At 29.6% G+C, this 18,678-nt stretch overlaps 5 protein-coding genes across 13 annotated transcripts; 3 read left to right on the top strand and 2 right to left on the bottom strand.

Annotated features, from left to right (window-relative positions):
* The first annotated feature begins 68 nt into the window (after positions 1 to 68).
* Positions 69 to 3,875, top strand: fws (Conserved oligomeric Golgi complex subunit 5 four way stop). The gene is made up of 14 exons (XM_076520852.1): positions 69 to 310; positions 384 to 476; positions 550 to 674; positions 758 to 977; positions 1,051 to 1,193; positions 1,290 to 1,556; positions 1,648 to 1,768; positions 1,827 to 1,944; positions 2,018 to 2,158; positions 2,232 to 2,615; positions 2,691 to 2,816; positions 2,888 to 2,996; positions 3,063 to 3,284; positions 3,397 to 3,875. Exons 1-14 carry the CDS (start codon positions 271 to 273, stop codon positions 3,580 to 3,582), a joined length of 2,295 nt encoding a protein of 764 aa, XP_076376967.1. The 5' UTR covers positions 69 to 270; the 3' UTR covers positions 3,583 to 3,875.
* On the bottom strand, positions 3,820 to 6,774 carry LOC143259310 (uncharacterized). Of its 4 annotated transcripts, XM_076520858.1 has the most exons (11): positions 6,635 to 6,774; positions 6,360 to 6,417; positions 5,937 to 6,139; positions 5,628 to 5,751; positions 5,406 to 5,528; positions 5,215 to 5,335; positions 5,045 to 5,150; positions 4,841 to 4,975; positions 4,427 to 4,773; positions 4,130 to 4,352; positions 3,820 to 4,058 (listed from the first exon to the last, which is right to left on the bottom strand). In XM_076520858.1, exons 3-11 carry the CDS (start codon positions 6,015 to 6,017, stop codon positions 3,909 to 3,911), a joined length of 1,410 nt encoding a protein of 469 aa, XP_076376973.1. In that variant the 5' UTR covers positions 6,018 to 6,139; positions 6,360 to 6,417; positions 6,635 to 6,774; the 3' UTR covers positions 3,820 to 3,908. The 4 variants fall into 4 exon arrangements, with proteins under 4 accessions (XP_076376973.1, XP_076376975.1, XP_076376976.1 ...); XM_076520860.1 differs by lacking the exon at positions 5,937 to 6,139; XM_076520861.1 differs by lacking the exons at positions 5,937 to 6,139; positions 6,360 to 6,417 and having other exon boundaries at positions 6,635 to 6,772.
* Positions 6,775 to 6,792: 18 nt separating this feature from the next.
* On the top strand, positions 6,793 to 8,509 carry LOC143259315 (putative phosphatase phospho2). The gene is made up of 2 exons (XM_076520871.1): positions 6,793 to 6,931; positions 7,670 to 8,509. Exon 2 carries the CDS (start codon positions 7,670 to 7,672, stop codon positions 8,408 to 8,410), a length of 741 nt encoding a protein of 246 aa, XP_076376986.1. The 5' UTR covers positions 6,793 to 6,931; the 3' UTR covers positions 8,411 to 8,509.
* A 476-nt stretch (positions 8,510 to 8,985) lies between these two features.
* LOC143259309 (zinc finger MYND domain-containing protein 11) lies at positions 8,986 to 15,929 on the top strand. Of its 5 annotated transcripts, none has more exons than XM_076520855.1 (8): positions 8,986 to 9,142; positions 12,714 to 13,124; positions 13,194 to 13,521; positions 13,597 to 13,910; positions 14,118 to 14,150; positions 14,265 to 14,768; positions 14,857 to 15,039; positions 15,117 to 15,929. In XM_076520855.1, exons 2-8 carry the CDS (start codon positions 12,729 to 12,731, stop codon positions 15,237 to 15,239), a joined length of 1,881 nt encoding a protein of 626 aa, XP_076376970.1. In that variant the 5' UTR covers positions 8,986 to 9,142; positions 12,714 to 12,728; the 3' UTR covers positions 15,240 to 15,929. The 5 variants fall into 5 exon arrangements, with proteins under 5 accessions (XP_076376970.1, XP_076376968.1, XP_076376971.1 ...); XM_076520853.1 differs by lacking the exon at positions 8,986 to 9,142 and adding an exon at positions 9,178 to 9,363; XM_076520856.1 differs by lacking the exon at positions 8,986 to 9,142 and adding an exon at positions 9,179 to 9,359.
* Positions 15,036 to 17,632, bottom strand: LOC143259317 (protein LZIC). Of its 2 annotated transcripts, XM_076520873.1 has the most exons (5): positions 17,314 to 17,631; positions 17,172 to 17,244; positions 16,977 to 17,108; positions 16,780 to 16,915; positions 15,036 to 16,693 (listed from the first exon to the last, which is right to left on the bottom strand). In XM_076520873.1, the coding sequence occupies exons 3-5, from the start codon at positions 17,075 to 17,077 to the stop codon at positions 16,349 to 16,351; spliced, it is 582 nt and encodes a 193-aa protein (XP_076376988.1). In that variant the 5' UTR covers positions 17,078 to 17,108; positions 17,172 to 17,244; positions 17,314 to 17,631; the 3' UTR covers positions 15,036 to 16,348. The 2 variants fall into 2 exon arrangements, with proteins under 2 accessions (XP_076376988.1, XP_076376989.1); XM_076520874.1 differs by having other exon boundaries at positions 17,172 to 17,632.
* Between the last annotated feature and the right edge of the window lie 1,046 nt (positions 17,633 to 18,678).

Below are 18,678 nucleotides of genomic sequence, written 5' to 3'. Positions count from 1 at the left end.
ATGTGTGTATGTACATATCACTGTATGTGATTTGTATGCATTGAAACATATGTATTCTTACAATGTTTTCGTAAAACTTCCTTAGCATAAATAAATACAATCTAATTTATATTCTGCTTTTTAGGACATAGGAAATAATATAGTAGGGAAAATCAAAATAATCAATTACCAACCTATACAATTTTGTGACGTGTCATTCGGTATTTCACATTTTCCCTTTATACGTATAACATATTTTTCATACTATTCATACTATTGAATAACCTAATAATGGATGAAATTACTAGTTGGGAAGGAATAGAAAAAGACGGTAATTTATTGTAAACTATATATTTTATGACAATGTCTATAATTCTTTGCTCAATTAATTTTATGTTTTCTAGATTTCTTTAAACAATTTTTTGATGCTGAATGTAAGAAAACTGATATTAATCAAGTGTTATCAGTAGCACAGCAAATAAACAAATTAGGACAAGGTACACGAATAACATAGTATAATCGGCGAATAAAATTAATATGTTACATAGTGTACTTTTTTATTCATTTTAGCAATTGAAATATTAAATACAGAACTACAGAAGCAAGTTTTAGCTAATCATGAAGATTTATTATCACAAGCAACATGGGTTGAAAAGTTAGAAGGTGTACTTGCAATAATGCAATCTCATGTTCAAGTATATATCAAATTATATTATTTGAAAAAATGCTACAGTATGTTACATCGGTTTTATAATTGTTAAATACATTCAAATTTTAGAGTTTGTTATCAGCTGTAGAACGCTTACGTGGAAAGATTGTTGATCCATTCAATAGAATTGAAAATCAAACAGTTGTTTTAGCAAGATTACATGAAACTTCTGATTTATTACGAAGAGTGGCTAGAATGCAACATTTATCAAAGCGTTTATATTCCCAAATGACAAATAATATACAGGGTCCAGACATTATAAAAGCTGCTAACAGTCTGCACGAGCTGGGTTAGTTAATAATTAATTGCTTGAATAAATCTATAATATTTTAAAATATTATACAAGCAGTTGTTATTTTTAGAACAACTGATGATGGACACGGATTTAAATGGTTTGGATGTAATTGCTGATGACCAACAAGCTGTTAAAGCTCATAGAACAACAGTACAAAGAATAGCAACTCATACTTTATCTCAAGGTTTACAAACAATGGATGGAGCAAAGGTATATAACTGCATATTAATTTTTGAAGTATAACAATTTTTGTAATAGCTAATTGCTAATAATAATAGCTAGCTAATTAAATAAACTAATAAACAGGTTAGTACTGCAGTACAAGTGTTTCAAAATTTAGGAATTGTTAAAGGAGCAGTAGATAATGTTATGGATTCTGCTTTATTGGAAATTGAAAAAATTGCTACAGAATCCTTAGATGTGACTCTAGTAACAAATCAAGATTTTGGAAAAAGAGGAGCACCTGGACGAGCAGCTATTCCTTCTCTAGGATCGTCTGGAAACTTACGTACGCGAATTTGGGAAAATCTTGAAAGACTATTTCAAGATACTCTTTATACACAATGTTTACAAGTAAGTGGAAATTATTATCTTAACTTTTGTGTGTACAATGTTGTGTACAGATGTATAACAATTTATGTATAAATTCTACTTGTTGTTTCAGATTGAGTTGCTTCAAAGAATTCTATTAGAGTATCATGCAAAAGATTTAAATGAATTATCTCAAAAATTTTGGAATAGAATAAACGATTTACTTTCTAAAGTATTAGTCGAACGTGCTCAAAGTAAGTATTAATTTAAATCATTTTTGAAACATTAAAGATAATTCTTTTATATTTATAGGTTCCTCATTTGTTAAACAAGCATTAGAAGGCGAGTATCCAAAGTTTTTGAGGATTTTTCTAGATTTGAGCAAACGATTAAAGGAAAGATCACAAAATATTGGCATTTACAATATTAAGTAAGCTAGAAAATATTTTGCCTAAATTACTTTTTTCTTTTATACAAAATAACATATTTGCTCTTTCCATTAGCCATAATGTATTGTCTCCGTTTGAGAATGCATATTTGTCGCGTTCAGTATCACGTTTATTGGATCCAGTGCATACTATGTTCTCTGGTGAAGGATTACCTACTCAAGATGAAATTGATGGCCTGATTCGTACAGTGACAAAGTAAAAAGAAAATAGATATTGAGATTTTTTACATTCACGCATTAAAATATATTACTTCATCGTTTGTTTTTAGTGAACTAAGTGTCTCACTAGTGGATGATGGTCTTTCAACGGTAATTGCTCGTAATGTGGGCAAAGCTATAAGACTTTTCTGTTTAAAGTGTGAGCAAGGATTACATGTGGGAGGTGAAGCTAGTCAAGTAATTGATTCACCTACCACTGTACAGCAAACTAATGTGTTGCTTGCAAATCTACTTCATTATCTTTCTAATCAAATAAATCGAGTAGTAGCGAATTTATCTACTGGTTTGCCAATGGAAGGAAGTAATATAATCTCTATGGCTTTGAAGGAAACAGATACATTAACGAAAAATATATTGTCACAATTATTAGCTTCTATTAATGATGCTATTGAAAGTATTATTTTAACCATGCATGACGATCCGGAGTTTCGAGAGTAAGTGAACAAAGTAATTTATTTTTATTTTTACTTTAAACATGTTCATAAATAAAACGAACTTTTTCAATACAGTCCGAACAGTCCTCTGGGAAAGGAAATTAACTGTTCTTTGTATATGCGCGAATTACAAGGGTTTATTTTACGTTCTGTAAACACATTTCTTGTGCCATACAAGAATCAAACCGTCGTTGCTGAATGGTAAATAAATTGTAGTTATAATGTTTCATATTATAGATTTCGTGATACTAATTGATTGACTGTTATTTAAGCTGTAAGACGGTTGCTTCGCGATGTATTGAACTATTTGTAAGACATGCTTGCATAATAAGGCCTTTAACAGATTTTGGAAAAGCGAAACTTATTGTTGACTTCAGTCAGGTATATTATTGAAGAACAGCTTGCATGAAGGAGAAGCTCATTAAGATAAAATTCATTTTTCTTTAGATAGAAGTAGCTGTTGCTCCCTTGTGTAGAGGTGGACAATTAGGTTCGTCCGAACAACAACAATATAGAACATTACGAGCATTAAAAGTGTTGCTTCCACTTACTCCAGAAGAAATTGTTAAAAAAGTTGTGGATGGAGCAAGAGAAAGCGGAATACCCCGCTCCCTTGTTCTTCTGCATTTATTTTCTACAGCACCCCCCGAATTGGTATCTCCACATCAGGTAAAATAACATACACAATTTGGAACGATTTGCATATAAAAAAATTCTACAGCTATTCGTAAATCATAGACTATCATGATTTTGATGAACAGAATTCATATTGTTGTTACAGAGCGCAAGTTGGTCAGTGGGGCGATTATCCCAGTGGTTGGATAAACATCCAAATGAAAGAGACAGATTAGCTTTTTGTAGTGGTCCACTAGAACGTTATCAATTAACTATTAGGCAACATAATCTTCCAACATTTCATCCTTTATTTCCATTAATGAAAAAGTTGGCCGATTTGGATGATCATTAAAATGTGTAATATTTATGAACATAATATTATGCGTAGACTGCAGTTTTTCATGCAAATTCACACTTTCGTAGTCAAATTATCATTTTTCATGTTAGCAATTTTAATATGTTAAAAGTAATATTTAAATGGCATTCGACTGAAGTCTCTTACTACGAACGCGTGTATTTGCATGAAAAACTGCATATATACATATTTATATATAGAATTGTCCACATTTATAAGCAATAATACTACTCATTTCTGTATAGTATTTTATTAATGTAATATAAAAATATAAATTTCGACGAAATTAATATTATGAGAATTTTTATAAACTTACTTTTTTCTTACTTAGTAATTAATTTCTGTATACATGTTCTTTTAAATATGAATATTCCAATAATTGTCATAATACTTATGGACGGTAACCACCTCGAATTATGTTTTTTTGGACCTATATATGTAGCTGGTATACCGATATCATTTTGCCTTTTTATCTAAGTTTAAAAAAATATTTAGAAACTTTCCGCATTTTATAATATACATATATTTTGTATACAGTACTTACCGTTTCAGAAAGTTCTTTTAACAATATAAGTTCCTTCTTAAGTGAACAAAGAGACTTTTGTGTTTTATTCAATATTTTTACCAAACTGGATATTTGTTTTGAAGTAAAGTTTATATTTTCATTATTTGCTTCTAATATACCATTTTTAATATATTGATAACTGGAACCTATAACTGCAATATGTTTAGCTATAGTACCCAAGAAGATAATGCCATCATATATTCTGAAAAAGAGAAAAAGAATCAAATCTTTCTAAACAAATTTTGTAACATTATGACTTTTCAAAAGTAAACATACGTATATGGTAAGGCAGTATTAATAAGCCCAATACTGTTCACGTTCCATTTTTTTTTATGAAATTTATGAAGCTGCTGCATAAACTGTGACCTATGCGCCTTAATATCGATATTTAAATTACATAGATTGTCTTCATTTAATTGTAAAACATCCCTAAGGCTCATCCCTTCAAAATTATGAGTATATTGTTCTAGACCCATTGCATTTAATATTGTAGATACATCAAAATCTATAGTGCTAGTTTTTATATTACTTAATACGGGAAACATATCTGTCCAATCACATATTTTAGACATTTCACTAATAGTAACTATTTCTTCTTCGTCAAAATTTAACAATGACAATATCTATAATAATTATGAACATATTATTTTATACTATAAATTAATTATAAATAATCTTAAAATTGTTTACCTCATCATATCCTTTCAATGAAGCTATTTCCTTGGCAGTTAAATTACTATAATCAGTCAATGTGGTATCAACTCCTTTTTCTATTAAGATTTTTACTATATCAGGTTTGTTTGCTATTGTTGCATACATTAAGGCCTATGATTAGATAAATACATCAATTTTTGTATATTACTATCATATTGTTATTTTTATTGAGGGACTCACAGTTTGATTTCGACTGTCACAAGCATTTATATTATTTGCATATTTTAGTAATTCTTCTACAAATTCTGGTTCTTGCGATGAACATGCCCACATCAGAGATGTTTGTCTATAATACAGATTATTCAATAAGTTATAAAAAAGAGACACAAAAAAAAAAGTGAATATATTACCTTTGTTTATTAGAAGCATTTACGTTAGCCTTTGCCTTCATAAGTAATGTTAAACATTTTATTTTGGTTTCTATTGTACCTCTCGTAGAACTGCATAGAGCCATTAATGGAGTATATCCATCTGAAATATTGTTTATTTCAATTTATGAAATATCATTATTGCCTGTCATGTGAACAATGAAGAAATATACCTTTATGCTTATTAACATCAGCTCCACTCTGTATAAGATAATGAATAGTTTCTGCTTGTGTATATGATGCAGCAAATAGAAGCAGTGTCCAACCATCATATAAAAAGTTATTAATATCATGTGCTATATATGCACAAAATTATACAAAATTATTAGTAAATGATATTCTTATTTTACAAAATAAATTAACAATATCATAAATTGTCAATTAAAAATAATTACATTCAAGATATTCCTGGATAATTGGTAAATGACTTGACATACATGCATTCCTTACATGAAATTCAAAAATATGATCCTCATCTGGATCTAGATTACATGTATTCATGCTCGCTACTGGATGTTTCTGTAAATAGCAAATATTTGTTAGATTCTGCACAAACCATGTCATGGATAAGTAATTGTTATAAATAAATTATCCATTTATATTGCATTTCTTGAATCTGAATAAACTTAATAGCAGTTTTGCATAAAAACAATTTAAAAAGAGAGCCGGTATATCATTATAGGTTAGTAAAAACATTTCTACACCTTCATTGGAAAGGAGTTGTAGTCAACGTTTTCCAAATTGGGAACAGATATTTTAGTAGCTTCTGCATAGATATCGTTCATTGTAATAATAAATTAACAGATAAAATTATTATACATCCGCATTGACTTCTCTTTCACAGATGGAACTTGACACACAATGCTTTTATCTGTATAATATGTCACAGAAATAGGTATGCAGTATTCTGTGTAAGTAAAGTGTGTACATGTAGATATAGCATGCTTTATCGGTGTTTCGTATGAAAACAATGACACTGATTACAAAATATAAATTTTGACATTTATTAATGTACGTACGTATAACTATTGTAAGAAATGTATTAATAAGAATGAATTTTAATGAATTTATTTTAAATTAATTTTAAATGAAAATTATTATCTGTTATTTACTTTTAAACAACTTACTTGTACAGGAAGGTTTTAGAATTTCATTATACAGTACAATAGTGTTATACATGGAAATCTGAATCATGAAATTTTAAATTACCATTAAACAACAAAAATTAATTTATTTTATATAAAAATACATGTTAAATGTATAAATAGTTGCACATTAATAAGGTATAAATAATTTTAAAAGTTTTAAGCACTACAAATATGTAGCTATAAAAACAGGATATTGTAACATTAATTACAGAAGTAGCAAAGTAAATGTACGTACATTGTATGTATGCACTTACATAGATGCAGCGATGCAGCTAACCATACAGTTATGTATATGTATGTTGCATTTTATAGATGCAGAGAAAGATGTATTACATACATGCATATTGTGTACACATGTATATTAGAATTATATCCATATATGTACGTATGCATATAATGTACTATGTACAATATTTATTATAGTGCAGCGCATAACCTAAAAGAGACAGTTGCCGGAAACCCGTCCAAGAGTTCGGTTGCAATTTTATTACTTTCCATATCTGGCAAAGTGAAAATTACAGTTTAATGCACATTTAAAAACTCAGTCAACAGTAAGTGACGTTAGTAACTATTAATATGAGCATTGATGCATTCTTATAAATAAAATTACTTATTACATATTTATTTATTTTAATTCACATTTGTTCATATCCTAAATATTACATAATTTCCTATATTGTCGGCGATAAAATTGCCCATTTCACCTTTCGCAAGTACATTAAAAATAGCCCAACACAATATGTATATATGCACACTCGCAAAAACGGTAGCAAATACTATGACATATACAATAATGTACAAGGCTGTACACGCTATCGCTACTTGTGAGGTATCTGCTAAACAGAAACCACTTATACATACAGTAACACTGATTAATATTCGGATACCTTTTAAAGCGCAATAACTTTTTTAGAACTGGACTAAACGACTTGAATTTTTTTTGTAGATGGTAGAGGAACAAGCGAACACTTGTAACTTGACTTTCCGTTAACCAATTTCGATGAAATGTTCAATATGCATTTAACTTACCGAGATCTACAAAACACATTTTTTAAATTTTCATTATGGGCTCACATAAAAAAGTTAAAAAAATGAGATTTTATATTTTCTTTTGTCATTCTAAGCAATAGCAAAATTGAAAAAAAGCATTCCAGTTGTGATCTAGTAGACTGATCCCTCTATCGTCTAAAGAAAAAGGCGTCCGAATATTAATCAAAATCACTGTATGTATATTCTACAAGTCAAATATCGAAGCAGCTTTTATTTGTAATATATTTGCATTTTAATAGATGTATCGGTCCGTGCTCGTCGTATTCGACTTCGATCATACGATTAGCAATGATAATACCGATGTCGTCGCTCGTAAGCTGTTACCCCAGGAAAAATTAACGGACAATGTGAAGGAAATGTATCGTACTACTGGTTGGATCCCGTATATGGCGAAGATATTCGAATTATTGCACAGCAGTTTAATCGATACTAAACAAATCGAGAAAGCTATTATCAATATACCGTCGGTGCCTGGTATCGAAAAACTTTTAAAAGAGTTACACTCCCGAGGCTGTGAAATTATTATTATTAGCGATTCAAATACACTATTTATTGATCAATGGTTAAGAAACAAAAAATTAGATCATGTTATCACTCGGGTATTTACAAATCCAGCGAAAGTTGATGCCAACGGTGTATTAAGAATAGATATGTATCACGTGCAAGATTCGTGCAAGCTAAGCACCGTTAATTTATGCAAGGGCCAAATTTTAGAAAGTTATATTAAACAACGAAAAAATGAAGGAGTACACTTCGATCGAGTAGCGTATGTTGGGGACGGAAGAAACGATTTGTGTCCAAGTTTACGACTCACTGAGCGTGACTTTGTATTTCCGCGACAAAACTATATGCTTATAAAAATATTGAATGGATCTGAGAAAATGGATATTCCGAAAATGAAAGCTCGCATATTTCCTTGGAGCGATGGCACGCAAATTCTGGAAACGTTAAAGCAAGAAGTATTTCAAAATCCTTTGTAATATAAATACAAAGAATTGTTATAAACAATGTGATTTAAATAATATTGCTATGGAAGTTCTAATCTATAAGTAACAATAAAATGAATTATAAAATTGCAACCTACATTTCGTTCGACGAATCGAAACAGTAGGTGTAAACAAATGCACCCGATGAACACATGAGTGCGACAGAAATGAATTCAAACTTTTCAGATAGTTTAAATAAGAATCGTAAAAGCATAATGTTTTATTTTTACGTATTAATTTGTTTCATTTTAATATATTAATCTTCGTATTTTTCATGTTTCTATTCCTTAAATGTGTATCGCTTTGATACTGTCTTATGACGCTACCTTACGGTCCAGTGAATAGAACATGTTTTGCGCATGTAAAGTGCAAAGTGAGATTCTAGTAACAAGTATGTGCACGATTTTTCTACCTCCCTTAGTTTTGTAAGCATCCCCAATATTTTACTGCGCATCCAATCCGCAGTAAATCCTGTCTTAGCATTCAATCGTTAGCCAATCACAGCAAAACAATTTCTACTCCTATTCTCGCTAACGGAGTACGCTGCAGCCGGTGAGTCTTACAAAACGAACTCTTACTGCATGTATGTATGTACATATGCAATAGAGAGTGTGTCGCGATTCGCGATATGTTCGCAAATGAAACGCTTACGAGGAAGAATATGAACATACGGAGGAAAGGACGAGACAAACTATACAACATAGTCATGTGGGCAGTCACATAAATGTTCGTGCTAATACATATAATTTCTTCCTGTTCTTTTCTACAAACATACGTATTTTTATTAGTCGTTACGTTATTGTCTTTAGTTGTCAAACAAAAAATTGCCAGCCAATAGAGACGATGTCAAAATAACAGTACATATGCATATCCATCATTTTACAACTTGTAATTGTTTGTTGAACATGCGAGGCTAGGGGGGAACATATTTAAACTAAATAATGTATGTACGTATAAATTTTAGGAGAGCCATTTGTATGCAATTGTATACATTTTAAATCACAAGATGCGCGCGCATTATTTAGGTTAGGTTAAACTTATGACGTGCGCGATACGTGCACGTAGTTGCGCGTCGCTATTGTTAATTATTGTCTTATTATTACTGTCGGGCGTCGGCGAAAGTTTTTCTTTCATTCTGGACAAGTTTTTCTGCATAACAACAAAATATTAATTCATAATTAATTGTGATCTTGTATAAGATATCGTTAGTCACATTCGAAAAGTAACAGTACATGAGCAGCAATTTTGTGTATCAGCTTTGGTAAGCAAATATCAATTTCTATTCTTTTGCAGTTGCAATAGGGATTGCAAAATAATAATTAATCACAATAATGTTAAAATAAAAATATTTATTTTCTACTCTGATAGTACTGTTATATTAAATATAATTTGTAAATACAACTTCCAATTGCATAATAACAACACATTAAGTTTCAGTAGTTTCATAAATTGGAATTAATGATAATAAATTTTAACCATAACATTTACAAGAAGAATTACAAATTTTGTTTTGAATGAACTTTATTTTTAATGAGTAGTATATGTGAAACAAGGAAATGATTCATATAATGGGATGAATACTATTTGTTTTTGTAATACTTGCATCCATATCTTGTAATTTTATCATTTTAAGATTGAATGAATTCCGTATGACCGTAAACATGATGGCAACTAAGTATGTAGTATTGAACAACCATTCTGGTACAGATATTTGTGCAAATACTTCAGATAATATTTCAAAAAGTATCGGTGTCCATAATATTGTTCCACATAATAAAGATATTTTGATGGTATCAAAAAGTTTCAAAGTATTTTCCATTTGTATAATCATATTTAATTCCATTCTTCTTTCACCAGATTCATTACTTTTTTGTATTTTATTTTCTTTGTCTATGGAATTTTCATTAAATGTTTCTATTTGTTCTAGAGCAACAACATTTTGCTGTATTTCCTTTGTACTTTCTTTAGAAATTATAGAATCTTGCTTCGATGGTAAAGCTCCTTTAGGATCTATAGATTCTTCAAAATTTATGCTGTTAATATTATTTATTAAATTATCATTGGATGTGTTTGAGGTCTTATTTTTTGCTTTTAGTTTGTTCATCAGAAGTTGACAATTTAATTTTCCATATTGATGCAAGATCATACAAAGTAAAATTGGTAAAAAATATAGTATAAATAAAAGCAAAAGTAAATATAGTTTTAAGAATTTGTCTGGTATGGAATATTTATCCATAATGTATATGGAAGTTTTGTTTGAAGCATTGTTATTTTTATAAGCAATAAATTGGGTAAGTGAAGAAACATTTGATTTATTCATCATAGAATTACTATTGAGATTTTGTTCTAAAATTTTTGATTTTGGTTGTTTCTTATAATTGTTTTTCATTGTATGATGTACAGCACTATGAATACGCTTAAGTATTTCAGCATATATCTGATCATTGGTGATAACTGATACATTATTTTCTATAGTTGTTTCTTCATGTTCTTCGACAGTTTCCATATTTGTTTGAAGTATATTAGATATTGATGTTTCAGTGGTGATAATTTCATTATCTGAATTATCTTCTTCGAACGATATATTTTCAGAAGAATTTGTCGCTAAATAATTAAATAGCTGTTCCTCTTCATCATATTCAGTAGTATTATTTTCTGATTGTATATTACTTAGTAAATTTGTCATATTTGAGCTTGTTAAATTAAAAGCACTTTCATATTCTAGTTCCACTGTTTTGTTCATAAAACTTTCTGTGCTATTAATATTATCATTACTATATTTCGAAATACTTGTATGTGTATTAAATTCCAAGTCTTTCATCATGTTAACTACTTCAGTCATATTATAAGGTTCTTCGTGACTGACATACTGTGAAGTATTATATGTGCCATCTAACGCAGAATTTACAATGCTTTGCACTTTGGATATTATTTCATTTACTTGTGCATTACTTGTGTTTGATGTACTTATTAATTCAATATCAGTATAGTTCTTATGCAGAGGTATTTCATAGACACTGGAATAATTGTGTGTAGTATTCACAGTTTTCACACCATAATGAAAATCATTGAACAAAAAATAATTTTCAAAACATATTGTTGTTTCTGTTCCTTTAGTGTAATTAGCATTATCATATTTAGTTGAATACAGAAGACCAGTTACAGCAATTGGTATAATCCATTGGTTAATTACAAATATTATAACAATCATTTTATTATTACGTTTAAGTGCATTGTACTGTAAAACTTCTACTAATTTTCTTTTGTAACATGGAATTAATGTAGGTTTCGAATCAAATTGGATCTCCTCACTTTTTTCTATACTTTGCAGGTCAGATTTATTTATCTTATTATCTTCTTCAATATGTTTTTCAAATTCAAAGAATTGATTTTTAAAATTAAATACATTCAAATTGCATTGTGCAGAGAACATTAACAGAGATACAAAAGAATTTGTGAATGGAATGAGGAACATTCCATATTGTAATATTATATGCATAATATTACATTCACGAGTTGTATTAGAGTTATTTTGTTTTATAATATTCATCAATTTACTGAAAGTATCCTTCTGATCTTTCCCATTCCATGTGTTATTGTTTATGAAAATAATGTCATCAAACATTTCCATGTTTGACTCCATATAATTAATAAGTAATACACCTGCTGTGAATATCGAAAATAACACATCAGACATAGATAAAACATATAATGATGTATACATCCGCTGTTTAAATTGTTTTCTTAATAGTATCACAATTGTAATAAAACTGAACAACAATAACATATATGCCTCTACACTGAGAATGATAGAGAACATAATGCAAACACTTTAATACTTAATTTAAAACCTCCTGTACTTCACAGAATTTCAAATGGTACTGATGAATAAAAATTTATGCATGGGTATTATACTTTAGGTATTATACTATAAACTATATTATGTATGGGGGTATCTATGTAACTGTTGCACATTTTAGATATGGGTATGAGGGCAGGCAGATTATTTATCTATGCAATTACAAATGCTGGTACTAGCTACATGTGAACCTAAAATGCAATTTAGAAGCTCAATTTTTAAGAGCTCCTTGTTGCAATTATAATTTTCTAGATTCTATATTCTATCAGTATTCGTAAGAGTAACATTAATGACTTTCATAACTCTAAAGAATGGACCTCAGAGAAAGAAAATAGATAACTTTTAATTGATAAAAATAAGCAATATTTTTTAAAAAATTTCCTACATTAATGTAAACTTTATGTGAGCTTAGTGTTTATTTTTTTTTATATTTTCTAGTGTCTGCTTATTACAATGTCTGTACGTCGGAAAACTGATCCATTTATGACGCAACGAATATGGGATGCCATAAAAATAACTGTACATCAAAGAAGTTTACCCAGTAATGATCGTATGGTACGACACCTTGCACGTGTGTATGGAATTACAGAACAGGAAGCACAGGAAGAATTAAATAAAGCAGTTGATGATGGACTTGTCTTCTTGAAGAAAGTACCAACAAAAAATGGTATAGAGCAAGAGAGTTACAGATTACCAACAGACATTGTAAACACTGATACTCATGATTGGTACTGTTGTAAATGCCACAAAGCTGGAGTAGTAGAATGCTGTCAGCAGTGTTACAGAGTTTATCATTCTGAATGCCACATGCCTAGTACTGCTAAACTGAAAATATGTCATCTTTGTGAAGTATGTATATAATATTGACATTAACTTCTCATTGTTTGTATATACATAAAATAAAAATGATTGTTTCAGAGTATAAATAATGACACATACCCTGATAAACTCGATCTCAACCATATTCTGAGTTTTACTTGTGGTCATTTGAAAGCAAAACTGCCACCAGAAATCACAAATCGTACAATTGTTTTCAATAATGATCCAATTACACCAACTAGTAGGTACTCTGGCCCAACTTGGATTAGCGAAGGTGAAGACGCGTGGCGACCAAGTGTTCTCATAAAGAATCATATGGATTTGGCAATAATGGATTCAAAAATTAAAAAGGAAGAATATAATAATCTTGCAGAATTCCAAGCTGATGCACATAATATATTACATAATATTATTGTGTATCATGGAGGTATGAACTGATAAGTTTAAATTTCTTATATAAAACTAACAGTAAACTAGTATAAAAATCAATTTCTATATTTAGCTCATAGCGTAATTGGGGAAATGGGCAATACAATGTTCCAAGACTGCTGCTATGATCTTCAAGAGATACGTCGCTGTGCCGACTGTTACAGGATATCAAACGAGAAATCCGAAAAAATGTGGTTTTGTATACCCTGTAACCCGCCGCATCAACTAGTTTATGCAAAACAAAAGGGATACCCATACTGGCCGGCTAAAGTTATGCAATCCAACGGCAACATTTATGATGTCCGGTTTTTTGGTGGACATCACATGCGTGCCAACATCGAAAAGGTGTTCATACGTCCAATCACAACAAGTCTTCAAAGTTTACAGGTAAAGATAAACCGCAAATATTATCCGGGGTTCCACGCGAAATTGTTACGCGAACACTGTGAAATTCTCGGTTTAGGTGTACACGCCATTTACCGTATATCGTATCACTGACACAATAGAAGAGAACCGTTGAGAGAACGCAAATTTAGAAATTGTTGTTGCACTTGCATAGATATATTATTATGTTAACAACGAATTCTTGCATAGCCTTCGGAAAAAGGAAAGTGGAAAGAAATGAAGGTATGCACATACAGCAGCCTAAAGTGTACAACTAATTTCTCACCACTACGTTTCATTGTGCAATCATAAAGGAAATCAACATTTCTTAAAACGTGCACAATTTACCTTTCATAGATAAAAAGATCCACTGCTTGGAACAGAGCATTCGAAGAACTGAAGCATCATCAGAACTTGCTGCAAAAGTTGGGCAAGAGCGTCGAGGACTTGGATATTGGCGACGATAATGACGGCCCCAAACCCACAAAGATCCGCAATATGTCATCAGGTTCAAAATTTACGGCGAACAATCCTAATTCTGCGAAACAACTTTTTAAAGATTTAAGAGTCAAAGTTGAACGTCTTAGCTCAGATGGCCACAATGAACTGCCACCAAGTCAAGAGATAAAGGAAACTGAAGACAAATCTCTAGTAAGTAAAGACGAAAACGAAGAAAGACAAGTGCCCTGTTTACCAGTGGCAGAAGATGAACCTGCAAGAGGAATTTCCAGTACCTGTCCCCAGGGTTTGAAGAAAGAAGGTTCACAAGAAGATATGGTCACATCTAGTTCCCAAGAACCAAGATCTAAATGTGTTCTTGTACAAACAGAACAGATACAAACGGAAACACTACCCGCAAAGGTACAAGATGTGAAAATCGTATTATAGGGAAGAATGTTATAATTTTTAAATTTTATTATTGCAATACATTGCTGTTATATTTTTATAGATAAAAAGAGAACGCAGAACTTCTGAACAACCTACCACCACAACACTAGAGAAATTACGTCGAGAATTAGAACTAGAAAAATGTAAAGAGTTAGAAAAATTACAAGCTGAGCATGCGAAAGAATTGCGGCAACTTACGGATAGACATCAACAGATTATATCCGAGATAAAAAAGAAACAATGGGTAATAATCATTTAATGTTTTTTTATATACATAGAAAAATTACTACGCATACATCCTAATAAGATTTATAATTTTAGTGTTACAATTGCGAAGCAGAAGCAATATACCATTGTTGTTGGAATACTGCATACTGCAGCACCGATTGTCAACAAGTTCATTGGCAACGAGAACATAAAAGAGTTTGTCGACGTAAACGCTAATTAATAAAAGATACAATATACACACACATATATATATATATGTATGTAAGATGCAATATTATATATATATATATATATTCTAATCAAGAAATGAGTCAACGGAAGAAGTTAAATCTATCTCCTATGTTTGTAAAAAGAAGAAGATACATTGTAAAAGCACGTTAATATATTCTTGACACCAATTTGACAAGCTTTTAAAAACGTTCTTCTTAAATGGAAGCACTTGTAATATGTATACAGGCAAATGTTTAGAGTTTAGAAGCTGTTCTTGTTTTTCTGCTTTGAAATTTTGCAATATTATTACAGATTGAATGCAACATTTTATAGTTAAACAAGTCGTAAGATAAAACGCAATAATCTAACGAAACCTATATAAATCGTATATATGGGAATCTATAATCTTAAGCAGATATTATGCAAAGGATTTAAATTATTTCTCTTAATACGAAAGTTTGTACAGAGAAAAAGAAGTTTATTCTTGACAAATTAAAAAAAACATTGTTGCCTTCGTAAAATATTTTTTCAAAACATTCATATTACATGTGTATGTATACATATTGACAAAAGTAGTATAATGTGAAATATAGTACACAAATTTATTTACTTGCGTTGTTGTTTCGTAAATAATCCTCGTAGTCTGTAAGTATGACAATGAAATAAGTCAAATACATATTTGAATAAAACGTCCAATACATGTTATATTTTATATATATTCCCATATGTGTATGTGTTTACATATACATATAAATATGCATATTGTAATAAAACCTACATACATAATATTTATATCTCATCATAATAGTATACAATATATTATAAATTTCAATTTTTATTTTTAAAACTAAATTTGTATAAACAATTTTCTTAAAATTATTTTTGATCCTGGTCACATACTCTTGTAAAGAAAAACTTTATAAAAGATTAGCAACATTCAAGTAAAGGCTAAATATTGAAATAGTGTAAAATACAACATTTTTGTACATTTTGTACAAAAAAACGTAATAGTTATTCTTTCATTTTAGTACTTAGGAAATTCCTACATTTCTCGTATATACAATTAAATTCTACATAAAGTAAGATGGTTAAAATTATTTAAAAATTTCATGAACCTAAATATTTTGTGTTACTTTGACTTCATCGCCAACTACTGCCATAGCCATTCTACCTCTTTCTGCATTTTCATTAACTCGTACATAATCTGTGGTATCTATATTGGTTAATTTCATTTTATCCAATAACTGTAATTCATATGGTTCTAATTTTTCTCCAAGTTGCCTTAATGCATATAATACTTCACTACGCTGACGATCACCGGCTGCTTTACTTAATTTTCCAAGTTTGATATCACAATCTATTTGTGATAAACGTCCTTTAAGTTGTGTTGTTTCCTGCTTACCAAACATTCTTATAACTGCAGGAGTTTTGAATTCTTTACTTATTGCTACCTTTGTTGCCTGTTTTTTAAAATTATGTTTCAATGAATGTTTATTTATGACATCTAATAATGTTCCTTTTATCGGGTTATATATTTATAACATACCAACTGTATAGCACTTAATTCATCAATTAACGTTGTATCGCCAGATATCATTCTTTTCAAACTTTCATTAAACTCTTCTAAATCTTCTTTTGTAAGTTCCATAGCATTTTGATATGCTTCTTCGTCTAATTCATTCCTATTAAAACAATAAAACATATGTATATTGTATATAATAAATATAATAATTTCTAATATACCGAATTTCTTCTATATCTTCTAATTGTTGCACCAGCCTGTCCAATTGTGCTTCTAAATTCTTCTTTAGCTTTTCAGTTTCCAGCTTACCATGAGAACCCATTTTTAAAATAGAAAGTAGGAAGTTTACAAATCTAGAACAAAAAATGAAACAAAATTTTAATGGTTATGCCAAATTAGTTTAGAATAACACCTACCATATACATATGTAATTCTATTTATTATCATGTATTTATCACGTTTTCTTTCAGAAGTTTGTCAATTCAGTGCCTGTAAAATTTAATAACATTACTTTGTCACTAAATTTTTATTTCTACTTTCCAAGTAACTGATACAAACTGATACAAGAAGCGGCATCCCTATTTTGTTATAGATGGCTACAGATTGTTTGACCAAATTACAGGTCTTTTAACCAGTAAACATACATAATGTACGTCTTGCGTGAAATATGTTATGCTCCATGAATGTAGCTTCAGAATTTCACTATAAATTGTAGAATATGTAAATACACTGTATGTATGTTATATTATACACATATGTCGAAAGCGTATATGCACACTGGATGTGATTTGATTCTCCTTTTAAACATAAAAATAAGGTTCAAAAGTATGTATTACATACATACATACATACATATGTATAGTAACTGGTAAGTATACTAGCACATTCAATTAATAAATACAAATTATAGGATTAGATAATATTATAATATGTCTCCTATTATGTCAATAATACAATATACATAATATTTATGTGTATGTGTAGTTTTAGTATTAAAATATTAAACCATAGTTTAATACATATATGTATGTTTTATTCGAACTGATAAAGAAATTGTATTATTTTTGTATTTGAAATATAGATTTTGTAATACTATGCTTCAAATATTGACGGATTTTGCAATATTGTTCACGAGAAGTGACAACACTGGAAATAAGTTGTATGTATGTACAATACTCAATACCCAAAGCGATCTTTGTCGCCACATTTCATATATAGAATTATCTTTATAGAATCTTTATAGGATTATTTCAGTGATCCTATATTTATAATTACATATGTATGTACATATGTACAAAATATTCGATAAGAAAATTTTAGGTTTCAAAATAAAATATATAAATTCAAGAAATATACAAAATCAAGCATAATTATATTTTACATTTTATATATATCAAGTGATCTATAATATATATGTGGAATAAATAACTTTGGCATCATTGGTAAGAAATAATATTAAAAGATCTTACTTAAAATATTTTTATCTATACATACTTTTTTGATATATTCTTATTAACCGTAAAAAAAAATAGTAACAAAGTGAAGAAGATAGTACATATGTATAATGTACGTACGTAATAACAATTAACAACCAATGAAATAGTTACATGCTCTACTCTGTGTCCATTACATAGTTCGTGCCGAGTATATGATTGGTCATTGGTACGATTTTGTTTCCCTATGTTACCATTACCACAAAGCCGTTTACGTCGTTTAAAAAAATAGTACCTTTCGGACGAATTAATTAATCCACATATAACCGTCATGATTTACTAATTTGATAAATACTATTTATCATTAATTTTATAATACGTGTTGAATAGCACAGTGGTAGTGTGCAAGAAATTAATACTTTTATATCACCATTGGGACGCGTTAGATACAGATACGAGGAAATGGGAAGAAAGGCGTGCTGTGGTTGTG

Source organism: Megalopta genalis, chromosome 4, assembly GCF_051020955.1.
Source record: "Megalopta genalis isolate 19385.01 chromosome 4, iyMegGena1_principal, whole genome shotgun sequence".
In the NCBI taxonomy this organism is placed as follows: Eukaryota; Metazoa; Arthropoda; class Insecta; order Hymenoptera; family Halictidae; genus Megalopta; species Megalopta genalis.
Note: the sequence above shows the minus strand (reverse complement) of the source record. Positions and strands in the feature narration are given on the sequence as shown.

What these genes read in the sequence shown, in the direction of transcription:
- LOC143259317 (XM_076520874.1), bottom strand. Translation starts at nt 17,077, where the DNA reads ATGGGTTCTCATGGTAAGCTGGAAACTGAAAAGCTAAAGAAGAATTTA. An exon ending in GAAGATATAGAAGAAATTCG is followed by an intron (nt 16,916 to 16,976) that starts GTATATTAGAAA and finishes TTGTTTTAATAG; the next exon opens with GAATGAATTAGACGAAGAAG. An exon ending in AATTAAGTGCTATACAGTTG is followed by an intron (nt 16,694 to 16,779) that starts GTATGTTATAAA and finishes TTTAAAAAACAG; the next exon opens with GCAACAAAGGTAGCAATAAG.
- fws (XM_076520852.1), top strand. Translation starts at nt 271, where the DNA reads ATGGATGAAATTACTAGTTGGGAAGGAATAGAAAAAGACG. An exon ending in TAATGCAATCTCATGTTCAA is followed by an intron (nt 675 to 757) that starts GTATATATCAAA and finishes TTCAAATTTTAG; the next exon opens with AGTTTGTTATCAGCTGTAGA. An exon ending in TTTATACACAATGTTTACAA is followed by an intron (nt 1,557 to 1,647) that starts GTAAGTGGAAAT and finishes TTGTTGTTTCAG; the next exon opens with ATTGAGTTGCTTCAAAGAAT.
- LOC143259309 (XM_076520853.1), top strand. An exon ending in TATTATTGTGTATCATGGAG is followed by an intron (nt 13,522 to 13,596) that starts GTATGAACTGAT and finishes TTCTATATTTAG; the next exon opens with CTCATAGCGTAATTGGGGAA. An exon ending in CGGAAACACTACCCGCAAAG is followed by an intron (nt 14,769 to 14,856) that starts GTACAAGATGTG and finishes ATATTTTTATAG; the next exon opens with ATAAAAAGAGAACGCAGAAC.
- LOC143259315 (XM_076520871.1), top strand. Translation starts at nt 7,670, where the DNA reads ATGTATCGGTCCGTGCTCGTCGTATTCGACTTCGATCATACGATTAGC.
- LOC143259310 (XM_076520858.1), bottom strand. Translation starts at nt 6,017, where the DNA reads ATGAACGATATCTATGCAGAAGCTACTAAAATATCTGTTCCCAATTTG. An exon ending in ACAACTCCTTTCCAATGAAG is followed by an intron (nt 5,752 to 5,936) that starts GTGTAGAAATGT and finishes TGCTATTTACAG; the next exon opens with AAACATCCAGTAGCGAGCAT. An exon ending in GTGACAGTCGAAATCAAACT is followed by an intron (nt 4,976 to 5,044) that starts GTGAGTCCCTCA and finishes ATCTAATCATAG; the next exon opens with GCCTTAATGTATGCAACAAT.